Source organism: Microtus oregoni, unplaced genomic scaffold, assembly GCF_018167655.1.
Source record: "Microtus oregoni isolate MIOR12 unplaced genomic scaffold, Mior012 000062F_ref0000492, whole genome shotgun sequence".
Taxonomy (NCBI): domain Eukaryota; kingdom Metazoa; phylum Chordata; class Mammalia; order Rodentia; family Cricetidae; genus Microtus; species Microtus oregoni.
This window is the reverse complement of record NW_024543872.1, coordinates 6,120,114-6,141,203: the sequence shown is the minus strand read 5'-3', so window position 1 is coordinate 6,141,203 and position 21,090 is coordinate 6,120,114. Positions and strand designations below refer to the sequence as shown.

The 21,090-nt window shown below is 42.9% G+C and overlaps 1 protein-coding gene across 9 annotated transcripts; it reads right to left on the bottom strand.

Annotated features, from left to right (window-relative positions):
* Positions 1–456: 456 nt before the first annotated feature.
* On the bottom strand, positions 457–20,958 carry LOC121439742 (protein phosphatase 1K, mitochondrial). 9 transcript variants are annotated; one of them, XR_005973285.1, is made up of 11 exons: positions 20,796–20,958; positions 18,938–19,033; positions 17,188–17,356; positions 17,015–17,097; positions 13,091–13,443; positions 11,230–11,330; positions 4,642–4,807; positions 3,998–4,142; positions 2,849–2,983; positions 1,383–1,574; positions 457–977 (listed from the first exon to the last, which is right to left on the bottom strand). XR_005973285.1 is itself a non-coding variant. In XM_041640349.1 (10 exons), exons 3-10 carry the CDS (start codon positions 17,237–17,239, stop codon positions 1,443–1,445), a joined length of 1,167 nt encoding a protein of 388 aa, XP_041496283.1. In that variant the 5' UTR covers positions 17,240–17,356; positions 18,938–19,033; positions 20,796–20,957; the 3' UTR covers positions 457–1,442. The 9 variants fall into 9 exon arrangements, 8 of the variants coding, with proteins under 8 accessions (XP_041496283.1, XP_041496285.1, XP_041496284.1 ...); XM_041640349.1 differs by having other exon boundaries at positions 457–1,574; positions 20,796–20,957; XM_041640351.1 differs by having other exon boundaries at positions 457–1,574; positions 17,015–17,091; positions 20,796–20,957.
* Between the last annotated feature and the right edge of the window lie 132 nt (positions 20,959–21,090).

Genomic DNA, 21,090 nt, shown 5'->3' with positions numbered 1-21,090 from the left:
TAAATATATCAATAATTTAAAGCTAACTCATAAAGGCTCCATAAGTCTGCTCCCTTTAATGTTATATTACTTCAAAATATTTACACACACACCACACATATACCAAATTTACACAGTTTGTGAAAATAAACTATAGATTAATTCCAAACACACATTTAGGGATTCACAGTTTAACAGCAAATTTATAATTCAGGTAAAAAAGGAGTGTAGGTTTACATTCCTAATTTACCTAGCAAATTGACATGTTTGAATACACTTTCTAAAAGATTTATTCTTCCTCATAAATCTCAGAAATGAGGAAAATGGAGACATAAACTTCAAGCTATGTCTACAGCAGTGTGAGTCACTGCAACATTATCTTTACTAACAAATGACCCAACTAGCTTACTTTGTGCGGGAAAAAGTGATACAAATATACTGTTTACAAAACACACAACAACAAACTTACATACACCATCAAGAAACAGAAACACTGTCCGTGTTTCCCTGTACATGTTTTGATCAAGGAGTCTGTACATTTTCCTTGGGACATTAAGGAACAGTTGGAGCTATATGGCACATTTAACTGCAGAAAAATGGGAGTGGATGGGGAAGGGGCTAAAAAGAGTTCAAATACACAAGAGGGCTATTTACAAATCCGGATACACTTCAGTCCTGTCTTTTGTCTGAAGAAGTTTGCAGGGTTAAGTTTACTAATAAATGGTCCAGAGTACAAGATACAGTAACAGAAAAGTTTTTCATTTTGACTCCTTGGAACATTTATTAAAAAATAACACTTGTGGGTATTCCTCCCTTGGAATTTCTGCATCTCCTGGGAGTACTTTTCTTTAGTAAATCTATGCTTGTCTCTAAAACATTCAAAATGAAAATAAACAAACAAAAAAAAGACACTTGTAAGTTGGAGCATCCTGGAGTCCCAGGTACCCAGGAAACCGAAGTAGGAAGACTGACTGAACCAAGGAGTGCAGGGCCAAACACTGAGAGAAAGAAAAGAGAAACATTGAAGATAATGCACTGACTAGCTGTCAAAATTCAGAAAAACCTATCCAACTGAATAAAGAATGAACTCATTAAAAAGAAGCCAGATCTGCTTGGTAATCTTAAAGATTTGAAAGCCCCAGACTCACTCTCTAGCATCACAAAACAAAGCACATAGATTTACCATTCATCAAGTGTACCAAACCACTTCCTCTCCCACTCAGCGTGGAGACTCACAATGGCTTCACAGCTTTGTCATGGGGCTTACGCTGAGCATGTACAGTTGCACATAGTGATGAGGGTTTATGAAAACACTACCGTGCCCATGGCTGGTAAGCTTACACTGCATTGGGATCTATCAGTTCACAGGGACACACAGGGACAGGTGGCCTTCTGGGTATTACCAGTTTCTTGCTATGCCCGCTGACACCTGCAGCAGAGGAACCCTGAGTCCAGGCTGGCGATCAGGCCCATCTCCCGCTGGAGGCAAAGCTTCTGCTGAATGAGAAGTTTATCTCAGAGTTCTTGTATTTTCCCCAGGCACCAAAGGGCACCACGATTGCAGTGCTGTTGTCTTCGGTACCATACTGTAGAGCCTGCAGAAGCCGGGAGAAGGAGAAAAGCGAAGAGCTGGAGTTGTTGGACTTCTGTGCAAACAGACAGCATCCTTTCTCCACAAAGTCAACTGGTTCTACACAGTTAACAAATGCAATTATCTAACACAGTTTGCGACTGTCTCAACCCTGTATCTATGTTCCACTATGGTTATTAATTGCACATGAACAATAGATTATCCAACTATTTCCCATCCTCCACTATACCAATCTTGGCAACTGAAACAGCTTTAAACTGAGAAACACTGCTGAGTGGCTCCCAAATAGGACACACCCAAGACCCTTAGCATGGTGCCAATCATGGAAAAGCCTTAATAAGTGCTAATTCTTACCAACAAAATTGCCTGTAGGAATTTAGTTGAAGAACTTAAGAGCTTTGGAGAGGAATAAAAAGGAAGAAAATATAACATGCTTGTCTGAAAACAATACTAGAAACCTACCCCTTGGTTTGCTAACTTAAAATCTAAAATCTCAGAAATGGGTATGTACAAAAACATTTGTAGTATTCCTTCTACCATGGTTAAGTGGGCGTTAACTAAAGTGCCTGCAGCAGGACTGTAAACCACTTCAAATAGTGAGTCAGTACTGTTCAGAAGGGCTTAGGGTTGCAGTTAGCATCAAACAGATCAAAAGATCTCACAGCCTGAGTTAAAAGATGTCTGGTATGAACAGCTTCAAGGATTATAAAAGGCTTACAAACAAATCCTATGAGAAAAACACGTTTAAAATGTATCAAATATACCATTATACTTTATGTATAGTTGTTAAAGTAACCATTAAAAATAGTGATAAAATAATAGGCAGTGAGGAAAAACAAACAAGAAATATGATCTTTTAAAAGATTTACTTATTTATTATGTATAAAGTGTTCTGCCTCCGTGTATGCCTACACACAAGAAGAGGGCACCAGATCTCATTATGGTTGTGAGTCACCATGTGGTTGCTGGGAATTGAACTCAGGACCTCTGGAAGAGTAGCCAGGGCTCTTAATCTGGGTCATCTCTCCAGTCCTGAAATATGAATCACTAAAATCCCATCCTATAAGTCGATTCCACTAACAACAAGATACAAAGCTAAACAGTCAGAGCTCTGTTTTTCTCAAGGCTTTGTGCCTTGCTCAGTAGGAGAATGCTCACCCAGCACTCGAGAGACCCTGTGTTCAAATTCACTGTACTCAAGCTAAAACACTAGAGGCCTCTGCTGTCCTTCATCCTCTTCTCTCTGGGAATTTCCCACCAGAAGCTCCGCTACGTCACCTGTTCAGTCACCGCGTGGGCTGCTTCATTAGGATCATGGCACTGGTTGACAAAGTCACAGATCTCTTGACTATTCACCATGAAGTTAATCCCATCTGTGGTGAGGACCAGGAAGCTGTCCTCCGCATGGTAGAGCTGCAATCAGAAGCAAACAGATGTGATTAAGACTAGGCTGTGTCTTCCAGTGATCCAATAGCATGGAAACTTTATCTATTTTGCAGAGTGGCCAAGTGGGTCAGAGTTCATGGGCAAACTGAAAATGTAGCTGAGAATCAATACCACCTGGGACAAACCAAACTTTTACCTAGCAATACCAAGAAAGAGGCCAGACAGCCAAATGCCGAGAGTCTGGATTTAAATGCGGCTTGTATTATTTGGCTGACCCCTCCGTCACTCGACGGTGTGAGCCTCTTTTTACTTTAACTTGTCCTGTTATCTCAATTTGTTTCTCTTCCTTTTAAAGCGAAGAAAGTTATATCTCTTTTGAACAGAGGTTGCCACAAAGCAAATACTACGTAAGTATTCTTTTTCACAAAATGAGGTGGTTTTTTTTTTTGTGCGTGTGTGTTTTTTTTTTTTTTTTTTTTTGAGCCAGGGTTTCTCTGTGTAGTTCTAGCTATCATAGAACTAGCTCTGTAAACCAGCCTGGCCTCAAACTGAAAAGATGGGCCTGCTTCTGTCTCCCCAGCGTAGGGACTTAAGGAGTGCACTACCACCACCTGGAATAAGACATCTTTTTAAGGCCGGAAATCCTTCCTTGAATTCTGAACATTCATGCCCTACCATTTGTGAAAGCTGACTCAAGAGCTCTAGGGAAGCAAACAGCGGGACCTGTATCATGCTGGGCTCAGTTTAGAGTAAAAGAGGCGTTATACTGAGTGTTGAACTGAGTGGAGAAGGGAGGCCAAGAATGACTCCCGAGCTGAGAGAATGCCTCTGTCTGGCAGGCTTCGGAAAGGATGGCCACAGAGCCCCTCTGCCAGGGGAAAACAAAAGCCAAAGACATTACCCTCCTCAGAGTGGAAACTAGCATCTCACTTAGAAAGTTTATTCTGCACACATTAGTTCCCCCTTGAAAAACACATCTCCTTCAGGTAAATCTTCCAGGACAGTCTCGGGTCATTCCCAGTGTTTCTGACCCCTTCTTACCTTAATCCTCGTTGTCTCGGGCTCTGCAATTACGCCACTGGGTTTAAGATCCAAATCTCCAATACTCCTCGTCATTGCGAGTCTGCCGTTTACATGGGGCTGTCCCAAGCTATTCCAAGACACAAACCCACCACATTTCTTGATCCTAGTTAGGAAAAGATAAAATTAATGACAATGATGATGATGACAATAATATAGGAAATTAAAGCACTGGCTTAAATACCAACTTTAAAAATTGAAATCCGGAGCCTTCTATGTCAGCCCATACCCATAATCCAAGAATTCAGGAAGGCTGAGGAGGATTTCGAGTTTAAGGTAAGCCCATGGTAAATGCCAAAACTTTTAAGTCCATAAATAAATTAGATAAAAATGAAAGACTTAGTCCACATATGGTGTACACACCCTGATAGCCCAGCACTTGAGAGGCTGAGAAAGGAGAAAACAGTTTAGGCTGCATGGTGAGCTCCAGTCTCGACAAACCCAAACCACCCCAAACAAGAAAATCTGGCCCGAGGTAGTGGCTATGCACAGCAATGCTTGCAAAGAGGCCCTGGGGTTTTATGCCAGCAGAGGGAATGCCACGTTTCATTTCTATGGCAACTACAGGTATCACCCCATAAAATGTCTGGTCATGGCGGCAGTACCTTTCTTTCTCATCCTTTCTTTCTGGGGTATGGTCAGTGGTCAGCTTCATGGGTTTTCCTTTTCTACACAAAAGAGCCCGGCTGTCTCCAACACTGGCTACCACCAGTTCAATACCATCTCGCAACAAGGCTACCGTGGCAGTAGTCCCAGAGGTCAGGAGGCTTGCTACAAATATTACAAAACAGAGTATCAGTTAGCGACAGATATGGGATTTTTACTAAGAATAAAACAGAAGCATTGTAACCGAAGGCTGGCCGGTACCGGTCTAATTTAACAAGAGCTATGCAAATGCCCTGCCAACAAACCAAGGAAGACCATGCAGAGAAACAATTAATTATTTAATTCAGTTACAAGGCTCCATGCAAACAGAAAGATTGGCAAGCTAACTTGGCGAGCAAAGCATCAGTGTCTCCAAACGGTCTCTGTGTAAAAAGCATCACAATGATGATGCCTTCGTGTGCATAGCAGGTGTCAAAACAAAACACGGAAATGCCACTAATCTGGCTGCTATGGCAGATGGCAGATCTGCCGGGCCCAGTAGGTGGGCCGCCTTTCTAAAATCATGAGATTTGGATCATTCTCTTTCATTCATCACTCCTGTCCAGTCAAAGCAGTACTAGTTAGCAGGGGAGGAGAGAAATGCCAAGTCCAAACCATTTGCTCTTCAAGACATTTTTTACCTGCTAGAACTACAATTTATAAATGTTCACACCCACACGCACACACATGCACACAGTTAAAGAACCATATCCATTTCTGGTTTTGATCTTTGTTGGCTCTATGCCTGAAGAAAAGTTACCGCCCCCCCCCCACACACACACCTTAGATTCTAGATCTGAATGGTAAAAATGAAATTCATGCCAGTTCCTCATCAACATGACATACTCAACACGATTAGCTCCAAAAGTATCCAGTAACAGAATCTGCAGCCCAAAGCAGATGAGCATGGCCAGCTGCGACTCCTGCAGCCCTGCCTGGGCAGGAATATGTCAGCAATGTACATCTTTTCTGCCATCGAGGAAAGCCCAGTGTCACTAGGCTTGAGGCTGCTGCTCTTTTTCTCCCCAAGCCTATCACCTTTGTGCGTCTTCCTTTGATTTATTATAACATCACCTGTTCTGTGTTGTTTACCGCTAGTAGAAGGTGCGTGGAGCCTTGTGGAGAGTGGAATGACTATCAAACTATGAACTGAAGGACAATACAGCGAAGTGGAGGAAGTTGAGAAGTAACTCATTTAAAGCAGGAATTATCTCTAGTGATACTGCTAATCCTATAAAGCATTGTCAAAAGTTTAATTGGATTAGTTTTTTTTTTGCAGTACGAATTCTATATCCAATCACTTGATTGTTGCTCTATGTAATATTTGTAGACAGCTTCCTGACCTTCCAAAGGCGACTTGTACGCTATTAGCTGATTTAAAAACCTGTAATTGATTTAAATGACAAGTCTTTCCAAGATGTTTTTTAGGGACAACTTTTCAAACTTCACCAAATAACGCATTTTGGAAAGCGATGAATACATTTTCCAGTCATTATATTAAAATGCCTGCTTTAATCAGGAAAGTAAATGGAAAAGCATGGATAAAGTCTACTCAGTCTTTTGTGGTCATGCTAAGTTCACTGAGAAACGGCATCTACAATTGCACTGTATTCCCATTTATCTCTTGAGTTTGGAACCATTAGATCAAAGCAATGCTGTCATATCACAGCAACGTTGAGATGTATGTCAGCACACGACAGAAATGTTTTAACATAAGGACCAGTGATGCTTATCTTACAAGCGTTGCAACTTTCAACCTGATATTAGTCAAAGTCTATACAACAATAGACTATATACAGTTCAGTCAATTATATGATCTACTTTCAAATGGCTTTAAAAGAAGTCAGGCATGCATTAGATGCTACCAGCCCAGGGAATCATGAACTCTTCACGTTAGCTCTCATCAACAGCTTTTCATCACGTGATCTTTAACTGAAGACGACAAAAGAATTAGCATGTATAAATGAAATTTCAGTTTGGGCTGTAGTTCCCAGCTCTCTCACCTCTGAATTTAAAAGACCTTGGGCTTTTATCAACTCACCTTCCCAGTTTCAAAATCTCAGGATATATGGGGAAGGTTTCAAAACTAACCGTTGATTCTGGCTTGATATGCATCTAAGAATATAAATTAGTGAATCAGCACTTCCATGTAACAGTTAACACAGAGGTAACAATCGTCATCGTCTGCCCTAACAACAAAACTAGAAAACTAAGACATTGTCAGTAAGACTTAACACTCACTGGATACTTTATACCGTACATCCTCTCACTAGAGGGACAAGGAGGAAATAGAAATGTCCCAGCAGCTTGGGTTAGGCACTGCGAGACTCTTTTCACCCGAGACAGCTCTCTCTTTCCGCTGAAGCCCAGCAGAGAGAGTCCACAGGCTCCAGGTCTAGAGTTGCTGAGGAGGCACAGTTCTCTGCCACAAACAACACGCACAGAGGCAAAGGGGAATTTCACCCAGAAATTACGCTCAAACACAACAATCCTGTAACACAAAGGGGAGCAGAGAGGGAGCTGCAAAATAAGGAGGAGGGTTTCCAGTAGGGGACATTTCCCTCGCAAATCACATACTATAGCAGGAGATGCTACATCAGTGATTTCAACACTCAGCGGCTTCAAGTTAATAGTGTCTGTTTTTCCCATCAGACTAACATCTCTCATAGCATTGAAACTCTAAGATAGAAAAAAAGGACGCACGTATGCATCTGTACCAAAACACCAGTGCTGACACAGACATGTATCTGCATATGTGTGTTGCGAGTGTACACGCAAACGCACGCGCATGCGTGCACACACACTTAATCTTGAAGATAGCAAATTCAGTCTTTTTATTGGGTCAGAAAACAATGAAGTATAAATTTGGGTCATAGCAATATTAGAACTGTCCCCTAAACAAAATAATTTATATTCGATAATCAGTACATAGAAGTACTATAGTTTACACCAGCTGACGGGGGTTTCAATTTACATGGAGAGGCAATCAAAACACCCCCTATGCCAGAAACAGAACACAAGCCATTTGTTCATAGCATATAATGTAAGAATTAAGTACGGAAAGAACTGTTTCCAGTTGGAGGACTTAAATTCAATGTTTATATGAAGGCCAGTGTGGCTCTTGAATGATAAGATTTTTTATCATGTTTGTAACTTGATGCAATCTAAAGCAGGTGTTTCTGCTGCTCTCTCTCTCTCTCTCTCTTTCCGCAGTGCTGCAGGACGATAGAAGAGAAGGAAAATGACCACAATTTGGAACAGCAACAAAAAGAGTAAAATCTAATGCCACCCCCAGTGATTATTAAGCTGCGTAAAGAATAATCCTTATAAACTAATATTGCTGCAAAATTTATTTAAAATCGGTGATCTTGACATGTATAACTTTTTTTGCCTACCATCTGTTTTGTTTTAAATGGTTATTTGTTAAAAAAAAAAAAGGAAGGGAGGGTATTTTAACTCATTGCTTGGTTTGACTAAATGTAAAAGACTGACATAAATTGAATTTAAAATTTTGAAGGTGATGCTAAAAGGTTGGAAGGCTAGTTCAGTGGTGGAACACTTGTCTCGGTGTATGAGGTCTGCTAAAAAATAATCCCCACTCCCTTGTCTCACAGAAAGGGTTCGGGGGAAGTGAAAGTAGGGGAGATACAAAGAAATGAGAAAAGACAGCAAGCAAGGGTAACCCTGGTCATTGAGAATGTTTGCCAGCTAGCTCTGGCTCAATACACACACACCAAAAAGAGTACTATCTACCTTTAAAATACCTTTTAAAAACATTAAAATAGTATTTCAACTCAATACTTCAATTAAAAAATTAAATTTGGATAACTTTGAAACCTTATGTGAGACAGGTCTAATTTCCATTTAATCTGATCCGGAAAGACTAGCACATAGTATTCTGTCTTTAGTAACTTTATTTTGCCATCTGAGAGATATTTATAAATATATCTTTAAAATAGTTCTCAAACTCTGGTTTTTAAGAAGCATATGATATGCACAATAGTACACAGAACACTTTCTAAACACTTTCTAACCAGCGCACTGGGTACCATCCTGTTCTAACCAGTGCACTGGGTACCATCCTGTTCTAAATAGCGCACTGGGTACCACCCTGTTTTAAACAGCGCACTGGGTACCATCCTGTCTTAAACAGTGCACAGGGTGCCATCCTGTTCTTACCAGTGCACTGGGTACCATCCTGTTCTAAACAGCGCACTGGGTACCACCCTGTTTTAAACAGCGCACTGGGTACTATCCTGTCTTAAACAGTGCACAGGGTGCCATCCTATTTTGTTCCCTTTTAATCAGTTCTTCATTAAAAAGAATAATAAATTTTAAGACATCTTTATGAAGTTCTAAGATTATCCCAAAGGATGAATGAGCAACTAAAGTAGCAAAATATATCTTACTTTGGTTATTAGAAATAAATGATATTTTATTTATTTAACAACTGGATTGTACGAGTCATCTAAAAAGTCTCTAGAAGATGTACAAATCAAATTCAAAGTCTCCTGAATTATGATTATTAAAAATATACATACAAGTTAAATGTTATAAATTCCATCTCCTGAATTATAATTATTAAGGGTAAATGTTTTTAAATTCGACACCAAGTTTAATATTGATGGTTTTAATCACCAGCATTGATTATATCATTTTAAAAAAGCTTGATTGCACTCATGAAGGGTTAATGAATTTTAGTGTTGGCCATATGCCAATGCTCTGGGACACTGTGTTCTATGAGTCATGGGCAGTAAATACAGCTGTTATTCTAAAAATGCTGGGTGTGGTGGCGCATACCTTTCTCTGTGAGTTTGAGGCTAGCCTGGTCTACATGGCCAGCTCCAAACCAGCTTGGGAAGCTTAATTGAGACTCTGTCCCCACCCCCCAAAAAGTAAAACCATGAGAAACTGTTTCACTTGCTCTTTATGTGTTTTACTCCTTAGGAGAACAAAAGCTAAATCTTAAGCAGAAACCGCACCCTCTGTCAAGTCCCCACTAAAGGAAGGGGAGATAACTTTGGGCGCAAAAGGAAGAAGACAAAATGATTTCAAATAACTCACCAAGTGAAAACTACATGTGCAGACAAATGGACCGTCAAGTGTACTGGGGAGTGTGATGGTAAGCATCTCCCAGTAGAAGGCAGGGGCTGGCATGTTCCAAGGCCCTGGGTTCAACAGGGATGGTGGTGGGGAGGCTGATATTTAAATGGTACACTTTCCCCCATCTTGCTATTAAATATGCTAATGAACAAGGTCCTAATCTCCACTAACCATTTCTTCTCTATGAGTTGGAGCTCCTTGTGTGTGAAATGGGGAGAATCTCCGTCTGGCTGAAAATGGCATTCCTGGGGGGCGCTTTGCTTGTTAAAAGTTAAGAGAACTAAGAGCAACACTCCCCCACAATGCTGTAGCCTGTCAGCCAGGAGCACACATTACATGGCTGCTGCAGACGCTTGCAAAATTAACTTTATTATCAATGCACTTTTGGTGAGCTAACTAGAAAATATTGGATATACTTTCTTGAAATTATTTTGATAAACTTAGTCAAAACAAAAAAAACATTTACTTTAAAAACTTAGCACAGTACATGGGTTTTTTTTTAAATACATTTGTCATGTCCTTATACTTAACAAAACCAAAAATATCACTAGTTACCATAGGAAATCTGCAAGATGGAGAAAGAGAAGACAAATATCTTCCTTCTGACTATACAAATGGGTGCCAATCAGTCATTTTCTGCCAGACTTGGGACTTATTGCTAATATTCTTCTTTTGGAGAGATGGCTCAGAGGTTAAGAGCACTGACTGCTCTTCCAGAGGTCCTGAGTTCAATTCCCAGCAACCACATGGTGGCTCACAACCATCTGTACTGAGATCTGGCGCCCTCCTCTGGCGTGCGGGCAGAATGTTGTATACATAATAAATAATATATATATATATATTCATTTATTTTGTGTGTGCATGTATGTGTTTGTTTTTAAGTGCACACAGACATGCCATAGCTCATGTGTGAAGGTCAGAAGCGAACATATGGAAATTGCTTCTTTCCTTTCCCCATGTGGGTCTTGGGGCTAGAACTCTCAGGTGATAAAGCTTGGTGGCAGGCACCTTTACCCACGAATCCCTCTCTCTGATTCCCTAAAGTAAATGCTGAACAATTATTAACCTTGCAGATGGGATTATCCTTCAGTGTTTGAACTAGTGGTCTGGCAGGGGATGAGATCCTCTTAGTACGGACATCTTGTCCATAAAACTATTCATCACATAGATTGAAACATTTTAAAATCTTTTTCAAATTAAGATTCAGTAACAACCATTTTGGAGCGTCCCCTTCTGAAAGGTCATTATCGAACATAAAAGCGGGACCCTGACATCAGTCCAGATTCTAAACAGCATTGAAAAGGATTCTTTGTATAAAATTATTTCTGTAAAAACTCCCCACAAGCAAACATACAACAACATTCCCACCACTGAAGACCTTCCCCTTCGCTTTCCCCTTTCCCCACCAATCCTTAAGGCTCTGAGGCATGCCCTGACTGGCTTACCATCAGCAGACAGGTGGGCATAACTGGAAAAGGCTTTATCAATTTCTAGAAAGGCCATGGTCAGGACTGTTTCCAAGTCTTTCTCCCGAGGAAGCAGATCCCTTTGGGGAGAGGAAAGAAAGCTGCGATCACTCTGCAGTGGTTGTCTCTTCTCAGGCAGTGCTCCAGCAGCCACTCCACACAACAGGCCTCACGCTTTCCTCTCAGATGCTTTCGCTGAGAATTCAAGAACTGAGGACCATATATTGGTCTCTGAATGCACTAAGTATTGTGAAGTGTGTCACTGTTGGGCTGAGGCTCATGCCATCATGCTCTAGGTATGTGGTGCTGGAGAGGCAACTCAGAGTTCCCTGTTAGGTAGGACTAACTGAGCTACATTAAACCCGAGGCTTCTTAAAGGCAAAGGCATGAGAATCTAAGTCGGGGGGAAGTGGTGCTGGTGGTCGCCAGTAGTACTAAGACTTAGGAGGTGAGGGCAGGAGGATCAGAAGTTTAAGGTCATCTTTGTTTTTAAATAATCAGTTCTAGCCCAGCCTAGGTTGTGGCACTCTACCTCAGAAAAAGAAACAAGGCTGTTTGAAGATATAGTTTAAGTGGTTGGGTCTTTGTCTCAATTGGAAAAAAAGAAAGAGCTTCAGGTCCTTATCTTCTGAGCCTTCTCACGATCCCCAAGTCCTTTCCTGTTCTTAAAGAATTCTTAGTAGTGCAACCCCGATTGACTTAAATCGCTGAGTTTGAAGAATGAGGTAAATCAGGCAAAACTCAACTGACAAACTGCCTCTAACTATACATTGGAAGGTAAAACGGTAGCCCATGGCTATGACTGCCACACTGTCTCCTCTCTTTAATTCTAGAAGTGGTGTGAGTCTCAAAAACATGAGTGTTTTGGGTGAGTACACGGGCTCATGTATTTGACTGCTTGGTCCCTAGCTGGTGGAACTGTTTTTTTTTTGGGGGGGGGGAAGGATTAAGATGTTTTAAAACCCCACACCATTCTGAGTTAGCCAGTTCTCGTTCTCTCATTCTCTCTCTCTCTTTCTCTCTCTCTCTTCCCGTTTGTAGATAAGGATATCATCTCTCAGCTATTGCTGGCTGTTGCCATGTTGCCCGCCATCATGGTCATGGACTCTAACTTCCTGAAACTGTAAGCAAGTCCCCAGTAAACTTTCTTTTATAAGTTGCTTGGTCACTATGTGTCTTCACAGAAAAGTAACTAAGACAATAAGTAAACTTCTCTGTGCCGACAAGAGTAAATACTTCTTCAGGAACACAAAGGTATAGCTCCATGGGTAAAGTGTTTGCTGTACAGACATGAAGACCTGTGTTCAAATCCCTACCTTCCATCTAAAGACAACATGCAGCTTTACACAGAAGCCTAAGGGCTCATGGGACAGCCAGTCTAGCTAAAAAAGTGTGAGCTCCAGGTTCAGCAAGAGACTCAATCTCAAAATGTAAATTAGGGAACAATATGGAAAAACATTTATGTCAACTTCTGGCCTCCACACACAGATGGGTGCACGCATGCACACACATGCATGCACACACACACATGCCTGCACACACACACACACGCACTCCACACACAAATTACCACAAACACAGGTGAGCACACACATGAGTAAAATTTCTCACAAGTTATCTTTGTACTTTATAGTTTACTGGAAATGGTAATCTAGAGGCGCAGATTCTCAACCGCGTTTCTCAAATGGCGAACGGGTACACAGGCCACGCTGACTACCGCACACACTGATGCGGTGGCAAGTGTGCACTCGAGGAATTCGGTCTGCACTGGCTATCTCAGCCACAGGGAGACTATTTCAACAGCCTAGAGCAACTGCAACACCAAGGTCGTCATACATACGTCACACATTTTTCCATGTGCGTGTGACAGAAGTCAGCAGCTGCCGGTCCCCCGTGCCCGTCGTATACTGCAAAGTACAGCACCTCCTCTGTCAGCTGTGCGAACCCAAACCGATCTTCATTTTCTTTCCGTTTGCCAATAAGGGAGGCACTGCCCACATTCTCCAGGCTAATTTTGGGGATTGGCTTGCCATACTTGATGCTAGGTGGCAGCAGAATTGGCTCATCGATGCGGTTATCCCAGATCCCAAAGTTGTCCCAAGTGGCTGGCTGCCCGCTTCCATCGGGGTCAAATCGAGAACACCTGGGCTCGGTGGTGGAGCTGTAGCAGGCAGGAGTCACCTGCCTGTTGTCCTGCAGGAAGACGGAGCTTAGCAACACTCTCTTCTTCACCTGGTTCCCGCCACTTCTGGCCAAAGTAATTAAGGCCGCCGATAGCATACTGCAATGCCAAAGGCCTCAGTCACAGGGAAAGACAGAGCAATAGCAGAATTCCTTGAAGAAAATTGATGTACCTAGGGGTGGGAGCAAAGACAAGGTTATAGTGAATAATTCAAAACACTGCTAATACATCATCGGATGCCATAAAGAGTCTGACATTGTGTGTGCGCGCAGGCATGTATGTGTACGGACTCCACATTCTATTCTTGAGAATGCTGAATCAAATAATTTACCTACCCCCTTCACAGTGTTTGAATTCTATAACAGTTGATAATATGCATATACAAACAACACATGTATCTCCGATTTAACCTGCTATCACCTTGGGGCCTTGCCAAATGAATATGTTGATTCGGCGGGCATGAAGCAAGGTCACACGGTACATGCTACTCAGCCGTGACCACACAAACGCTGGTCATTCAGGCCCCACTCTGGAAGTAGAGATCCTTTCCTCACCAACTCAGCCGTTATAAAGACAAGATACTGTAATTGTCAACAAGAACAACTGCCTCTCCTAAGGACGGAAGTAGGGAAAACAGCGGTTGCTAGAATATTTATAATAATTCTATACTCAAAGAGTAGCCAACTTTAACAAAGACACTATTTGGGATCAGGATTTCTTTTTTACTTTAAATATTTTTATTCATTCTTTAAGAATTTCATACAGTGTATTTTTGTCATATTCACCTAACTCTTCCTACCAATGCCTCCAAGGTCCACCCTACATCCCAGCTCCATACTTGGGTGGTCCATCAACTTCAATGTACTCCTGAGTGTTGGTCCACCGGGTAGGGGCGCAGTTGACCTACCGGGAGCCAGTCTCTTAAACTGACTCTTCCTCCCCCAGAGGCCATCTGTTGTTGTCCAGAGTTCCTCAGTTGGGGACTGATGCACCCCTTCCCACTCCATGCTGGAAAAAGGTATTATAATATTCTCAACCACACAAACCAGGATTGTGTCTGTAGTGCTAGCTACTGAGGACAATGAAGTAAGAAGAATCATTTCCATTCAGTTCAGATCAGTCTAGAAGACACAGTGGAACACTGTTTCAAACAAACAGTTGAAATTTATTTCATAATAAAAAAATGAGTTAAAAAAATCTATCTTTTCAGGGCCTGTGGATATGATGGTATCAATTAATCTCGCCAAAATGCATCAACATTCACAAAAAAAAAGCCAGCTGGAGTTCATATATGCAGAAATGCATCGCAAATTTTATTTATTTATTCTTAAATGTACTTACTATGCATGCAGTGTTTTGTCGCATATATGCCTGCAGGCCAGAAGAGGGCACCAGATTTCATTACAGATGGTTGTGAGCCACCATGTGGTTGCTGAGAATTGAACTCAGGACCTCTGAAATGCTCTTAACTTTGAGTCATCTCTCTAGCCCACACCACAAACTTTAAACGATAACTTTCAGCTAAGGGTGGGAAGGGCTATTATCCTGGTCAGCAGGTAAGACAGTCAAAGAAAGATGCAATACAAAAAAACTCCCTTAGAAATCCTGATGGGGATGGGAGATAGGTGGGAGAAGGGGGTAGGGAGAGGGATAACTAACACTAAGGATATTTGAAAAAGTCATACAAACTACCTAATACATATAATATCCTCTGGGAGTGAGGGGAGAGGGAGAGAGAAATTATACACAGGAGATGCTGATGCTTCTGGAAGCCATATGTAGCCAAATAAAAGTTCGTGGCTGGGTGTAGGATACCCCCTACCCCTCCCCTGGCTGTCTGTCAGGGGTGTACCAGAAACTCTTTACACAATACAGGCTGCTGTGATTGCTCTTGGTTGCCCACTAGAACTCTACGGTAAGACCCCATTGCTGAATCCACCCACCACACACTCTGTCCGCAGAGACTGCCTTGGAAAGTCCTATTTCCATACCCAGAGATGAGTGCCGCTCTCAGACCTCATTGATGATGCTTTGTGTGTGGACAGTGACTGATGCAGAAACTCACAACCGATCAAAGGGACACTCAGAAAACAGTGGGACATTATACTACACTTCTCTCCTAAAGGACCATCCAAGAAGATGGAGCAGAAAGACTCTAAGAGCCCGTGCTGGGGAGGAGTGGCAGGAAACAGTGTCTTCTAAAGTTGACACCATTGCTGCACTCTCGAACTCACAACAGCTGTGGTTGCTTGCACAAGACCAAACCCAGTCACCATTCTAGGAAGGAAGGGCTGATGGGAACTCCCCCAACCCACCCCTGAGGTGCTACGGACAGCTGGTGGATTCTGGGAGAAGGAGAGCCAGTTTTTCTTTACAGGTGTAGCAGCTGGTCTGTTGACTATGCTCAGGAAGGCCCCACATCCGTGAGTTGATGGATGATATAAACTGGAAACAATGGTCAAGGGGGAAAAATGACATAAAGGCAAAAGTGGAGACTGGGAAGTAGATTTTAGAAAAGTTAGGAGGAAGAGTGTGTGTGGGGGAGGAGGGGTTGAGTATGATCAAAATACACTGCATGCAATTTTTTCTTAAGTAATAAAATGTTTTGACCAAATTTTGAGATACACGGAAAACTGGCAGCACACATTCTGGGTGTATCTGTGAGGATGTCTTCAGAGACCATGAGAAACGAGTTAGTGCTTGGTCAGCAAATGGAGGGCAAAAGACTCATCCTAAGTATGGTTGACATCATCTAATAAGCTAGGCCCTCTTCTTAAGGGCATGTTTTTCCTCCTGATCCAGGGAACACCAGACCCCAGCTTCTTTAGCCTTTGAATGGAGATTCACACTAGCGATTCTCCAGGGTGCTTACAGACCTTCAACCCCACACTGGACTCATAAAAATTTCAAGTCACACTTTGGCAGCCCATTAGCTCCCAATAGAACAACTTACTTGGAAGGCCCAGCCGGCCCTGACTCTGCTCTCTGGCTCCCTGCACAGGAGTGTACTTGTCCCCTCGCACATGTCCTCCTGGTGCTACCCGCCATGGAGTCCTCATCAGAGCGCCTCCAGCACCATGTCCTTCAAGGCCCAGAGCAACCTGAACTAAAGTCACCCAAACAAACTTATCCTGCTTTTATTCATTTTTCACACCTATTGGTTTATCTACTTATACAAGGGCGTGGAGTGCAAGTTCCTTGGCGCATACGAGGAGGTCAGAGAAATACTTGAAGGGAGCTGGCTCTCCCCTTCCGCCATGTAGCCTCCAGGGACAAAACACCAGTCTTGGCAGCAAGTCCCTTTTATCCTCTGAGCCATCTCCCTGGCCCAAAACAAATGTTTCAGACCGTTTCCCCCGAGTCACAGGTTTCAATAAAAATATGTCTTATAGGTGACAGCAAAGAGAAATGTCAAACTAACATAATGTGGCATTATTAGAATTATTAATCACTGATGGATGTGATTGGCACAGCAGTAATTATTACTTCTAACAGATAAAGCAATATGTGTGAAAAATAAAAAAATAAGTTTGTGTGGGTGACTTTAGCTCATGCACACTTACTTAGCAAGCATATACCCACCTTAAAGTAACAGGACAGCAGACAAACGACTGAAATAGCTCTTCTAGAATTCTCTGGCCCTTCTCTTATGCTTCTCTCTAACCCTCAAAAAAATCAAATGATAAACACAACTGCTTTCTCATCAGAGAAGAAATGCTCACAAGATATATTAGTGAGTGATAAAATTAAAGTACCAGCGGACAGTTCCTTTGAGCCGATATAAACATCAGTGTGACCTTCCCTCATATTATCAACACTGTCACTTCAGAAAGTTAGCAGAGCAGTTATAGAGGAACGCTTGCTGGCGAGCATTCTGCTGGCTGAGATTCAGTGTGGGCAGCTCCGGAACTCGGTCAGCACCACCTAGACAAACAGATTTAAGTGGTTCCATCTCCTTTGCCAACCACACCAAAACTAAACCACACAGATCCCTTTTAGAGCCTCAGGAAAACTATTCAAAGACAACCTGTGTTTCTAAGTTACACACCTCTCAATTAAACCCCCACACAAGCCAGAAGTCTAACTTAACGGTGGAGCCAGGTCTTAGCTTGCATAAGACCCTCAATTCAAAACCTAAGCAGCCCCCAAACAAAGATAAAAACAGCAAGAGAAAAGCAAACACCCTTACCCCAAACCAAACAAATCTCTGTACATCAAGAAAGACACCCCCTGTTTCAAGTTTGGAAAAAACAAAAAAACAAAACAAAACAAAAAACCCCAAAACATCCCTCCCTCCCCATCAGACCAAGAGATCTTGGAACAGGTGCAGAAATGACCATGAACAGAACAGCAGATGGGGGGGGGGGAGGGGGGAACAACGACAGAAGTGTGAGAGACAGTAAACACTTAAAACAATAGCAATAAACAAAACAAAAAGCTGTGCCCTTAAACAGAATGGAAAACAGCCTGACAAATGCCCAAGCATTGCCTTTGTCAAACCAGCAAGCAGCAGTGGGCTGGGATAAGCTTATCAGCTGTCCACTAAAAAGCAGTTACTTAGCTAGTTGTTACTAATCAGGGAGAGTTTCGTAAATCTGCGGATTAGAAATCTAAGCTAACCAATATTAGTAAGCCATTTAAACAATTATATTTAATCTTTCAAAGTGAAATCACCCTTTTACTGTTTTTACTACACAAAAATGTCCCAGAAAAGTAAAAGGAATTCAGAGTATATACACAAACGCATATGGCATAGTCTACTAACAGTAAGGTAACTTTGAACTGTGGTAAGGAAGAAAATAAAGATAAATAATACGTTTGGAATCCTAGATATACAACATAACAATCTCAAATATATTGGTAATTGTACATAAAAGGGGAAAAAAGAATGCTTGCCTGAACTATTTCAAATTCTTTATTTCTCAATCAAAACACAAATGGAGTATCACAATTTAATCAACGTTGGTCTTTAAAATTATATGCGTGCATGCACACAATTAAAAATACCTTATGCATTCTATCTATTATAAACGTCTGAAAACATGCCTTTCCACCGTTTCCACAATGAGTCCTATGACTAAAGTCAGTCTCCCTACCTTCTTCCTCTACCTGATACTTAAAAGTGACCAGAAAGGAAAGAAAGAAGTCAATGTTAGAACCAAGTTGTCCCCATGTAAGTAACTCCATCTAGCAGGAATCTCAGCCAGAGGCTAAGGAAGCTGTGAGACTTCCTCAGCACAGTCGCTTCAAGACAGCACTGGTGAAATTCACTTCTACGGAGCAGCAATCCCAGGCCAAAGACATCAGGAAAGGAGCTTTGTGGGGTGGTTGACCCCCTAGAATGTCACCATTTAGGGTGTGGAGGCAAGAAGACCAGGGGTTAAAGGCCAGCCTGGGCTAATTGAGATCCTGTCCCAACAACAAAAACATCAGGATTGAAAAATGCATCTGCCTCATCAACCTTTGAAACCACCCTTTGAATTTACAGCGCAAGCGCCCACATACACAGCTGCAAGACGACTGCACCGATTTTACTCTTCATATTTCTCCCGTGTGATGCTTGTCCAGCAGTTTAACTTCCAGAGCTGTTCCATTGTATTTCTGGAAAAAAGAGGCACTGTCTCTATAGCAGGTTTTGGCACGGGGAATTTGAGTTCAACTGCTGATGAATGCCCAAAACAGTTCAAAAGGGAAATTTCCTGCTTCCACTTTAAGCAAGCCCTGGCAGAATCGGGAGTTCTGGCAAGCAGCATTACTGATATGGCTTAGATTTTCCTCTCTCCAGGAACCCTGTGCGGTAACTACCTGCATAGTGGCACTGTGCTAACTTATCATAATGGAAAACACAAGGTAATTTTAATATTTTTTCATTTTATTTGTTTATTGTATGTGCCAGTGCAAGCCGGCAAAGGTCAGAGGACGCCTTGGAGGTGCGCCTTCTGTTGCTATCTGGTGGCAGAACTCAAGCCGCAGGCTTGGCACCAGGCAACTTCACCGGCCAAGTCCAAGGGACATCACCAGCCGATTTTTAATATTCTTAAACTCCAAATGTCTTTACCATCATCACCAATGAAAACCCACTGCACCCCAATAAACAACTAAAATCATCTGAAAAATCTCAGAAATGTATTTTAGCAAATCTGCACTCGATGTCCTTACCTCCTTTTAGGAGGAAAGAAAATGTATTCGCTTACAGGAGCAAAGAAAACAACAAAACCCGGGCGTCTGTTTAGACGGGCGAACTGAGACTAGTAATGAAAAGTACTTACTACTCAATTCTGTGAAAGGGGTGCTGACGTTGTCAAGGAAAAAGAGACTCAGATTGCAAGGAAAACAGCTATTAACAAGAACTCATTATCCAAAGCTTCCGTATTCAATGACATTTGTCATGCAGTGGTGATCTGGTCTCCAGTTTCTACACTCTATCTAGCAGGGCAAACACCTTCCCTTCCGCGCAGCCCTGCAGACCTCGGGCGGCCCCCAGTGTTTTCTCCCTGGAGTTCAGGTTCCGCAGGGGGCACATCTGCTTTTCCCACCTGGGGCACCTGGGCGAGGCTGGGGGCTTTTGCTGTTACTATTTCTCCAACTCCTACCACAAAACACCAGCGGCGCTTTTGAGACTCCAAATCGTCTAGCTGCTTCTACCCACAGCCTCATCTTTGTCTCCTCCGGGTGAATGTGCTCATCTACAGAAACAGGCACCAGGAGCCACTTGGCCTTAAGACACGGTGCTTTCCCAGCAAAGCAAAACACAAGCCCTCAGATCCGAGCCACCAGGGCTCTACAATCCTTCTCTACACCCACCTCCTTACAAACCCCGCAGGACAGGGTCCTGAGTTGGTTTTCTGACCTTGGCCGAATCGGGACGCGGCAGGACTCCGGCCAGCGCAGCCCAGCAGATCTCCGGGCACCCCCGGGTCTTCATTCCGGGAAACAGGTCCCGCAGTGGCCACGCCTGCTCCCTCGGGCTGGAGCGCACCTGGGGGGCCTCGCTACAGGGAATCTGGGGCGGCTTCGGTTTTCCCCACTGTCCCTCCCTCCGACTGTGCCCACCCTACTAGCCCCGCTCCCACGACGCACACTTCCCGCCTGAGGTCAAGTTCAAGGCCGATTGCAGCAACCGAAGAGCCGGATGCCCGGGTGCAGCCTCGGTGGGCCTCGGCGGGAACAGTTGCCCACCACCCGGCACACAGAGCCCGGGGTGATGCGCATGGGGCTGGGCCTCAAAACGAGGCCGAGGAAGCTGCGGTAACCCATCCCATATTTCTCCGCCTTCCTGAGGAACGCTCCATTCCGAGGACCGCCAAGAGATTCCCGTCAACAACCTAGGGGAATGAGCGAATTGAACTATTCAAGCGCTTACCTTGTGATGGTTGTGTCTGTAAATTTCTTAACTAGCTAATGGAAGTAAAGAGAAGGTTGATAAATAAGGCTGACTTCTCTTGTTGATGCGAATCTCCAGAGCTAGCAATTAGGGAGGCCACAATCTCCTCTCTGGAAATGCTCGAAAATTTTTTTCTGCCGCTGGCCAAATGGAGACCGGGAGGAGTCTGCTCCCGATGATTGACAACAACTCCGACCAGCTGATGCTCGGCAAGTCTCGGTGCCTGCCCTCAATCTCAGCCAATCATAGATCTAGATGGGATCGAGCCTCCTGC